Source organism: Bipolaris victoriae (assembly GCF_000527765.1).
Source record: "Bipolaris victoriae FI3 unplaced genomic scaffold scaffold_530, whole genome shotgun sequence".
Classification (NCBI taxonomy): domain Eukaryota; kingdom Fungi; phylum Ascomycota; class Dothideomycetes; order Pleosporales; family Pleosporaceae; genus Bipolaris; species Bipolaris victoriae.
The window spans coordinates 1-1422 of NW_014574862.1; the positions used below are offsets into that span (position 1 = coordinate 1).

Sequence of the window (1422 nt, forward strand, 5' to 3'; positions counted from 1 at the left end):
AAGTCTCTAAACGCTTCAACAGTAGTAACAATGGTTAAATCTATGCTCATCAGCACTGTCTGGGTGTATGTATCCGTCCACTTCTCGAAGATTGGAGATCTAACTACATTAGTATTACTCACTTGACCTTTGCAAGTGCATCCCACTGCGCCTATTGGTGTGGTCTTTCGTCCAACCCCGCGGATGTCCATCTACCTCTTACCCAAAGTTGTTGTGGACGCAATACTCAAGGACAGCTAAACGCCTTTGACGAGGTTAGCAATAAACTACAAAATGGGGCAACTCTTACTAAACTGCAGTAGTGTCTTGTGCTAAACCCACCGAATAACTTTGCGCATTGCTGCCAAGGAAGTGGTAAAGATATCTGCTATGACATTGATGCAGAGAATTCTGCCTGTGGACTTGCGGGTATTCCTGCTACTTGCCATAATCCTTAGTAGGGTGTGCTAGAAAGCAGCCATGAGTAGGACTCTGTCTTACGTTACCTGAGTGTGTTTTAGCACACAAATTCACTCGCTTTCTATAGCTATCTAGCTTCAAGTCACTCCTTTAATCAACAATAAACTATCGAGATTCTTCTATACTTGTTTATGTAACCGCTTGATCTAAAGATCGGATTCGCTCGTGCATGCGTAGATGCAGTAAACTGATATTTCCATCTGTTCTGCTATATATATTCTTTCTGTCTCTATCATGTGTAGCTATTTAGTCTTCTTGTCAAGATGATGTATCCTTGTCACTTTGACTCAGCTAAAGATATCGCTTCTGCAGTCTTGCATAGGCTGCAACACTTGGTTGTTCTATATCGTGATAGCATTAATCCTTATTCATCAGCTCAATATTCATAATATTGGCTTGTTTAAATTACATTGCGAGATAGATTAGAGTAGACGTTGAGCAAACAGTCGTGCTCACACGAGACGAATTACTAGCTGTCACAACTTGGCCTAGTATGGGGTAGCTAAGATAGAAATAGACCAGCATATAAGAGTAGAGGTAAATCCTAGTTGGCTCATGTAAGACCTAGCTAGACTATAGCATTAGTAGCTAGGTGTTAGAGCGCCGCGCGGTGCTCTTACACTAGAAATTTCCCGAGGCATTGACCAAGTAAAAGATGTCACCGCTTCAGATATTGTCTTCCACACCAACATCCTAGCTGTTAGAGGGTTTACTTTGCGGTATATCCCGCTCTAAAGGCCCGACTCATTACCACTAGGTCTTTTCGTTCCTATCTCAGGCCGCATGGGAATAATCCCTCAAGATTCCGAGAGAAACGATAGTTTTGGACTATTTAAATATAACCTTGTTAGAGGATTTTAGTAGCATAGGTGCGTTCCTTGAAAAATATAAAGGTTGTCACTCTACCTACTGAAATATTCATCCTCATCACCCACTTCTACTCTCATCACCCACTTCTACTCT

The 1422-nt window shown here is 41.8% G+C and overlaps 1 protein-coding gene across 1 annotated transcript; it reads left to right on the forward strand.

The window, feature by feature from the left end:
* Positions 1 to 30: 30 nt before the first annotated feature.
* COCVIDRAFT_32298 (hypothetical protein) lies at positions 31 to 437 on the forward strand (the record flags this gene model as incomplete). The annotated part of the gene is made up of 3 exons (XM_014694475.1): positions 31 to 65; positions 113 to 254; positions 303 to 437. 3 exons carry the CDS (start codon positions 31 to 33, stop codon positions 435 to 437), a joined length of 312 nt encoding a protein of 103 aa, XP_014549961.1.
* Between the last annotated feature and the right edge of the window lie 985 nt (positions 438 to 1422).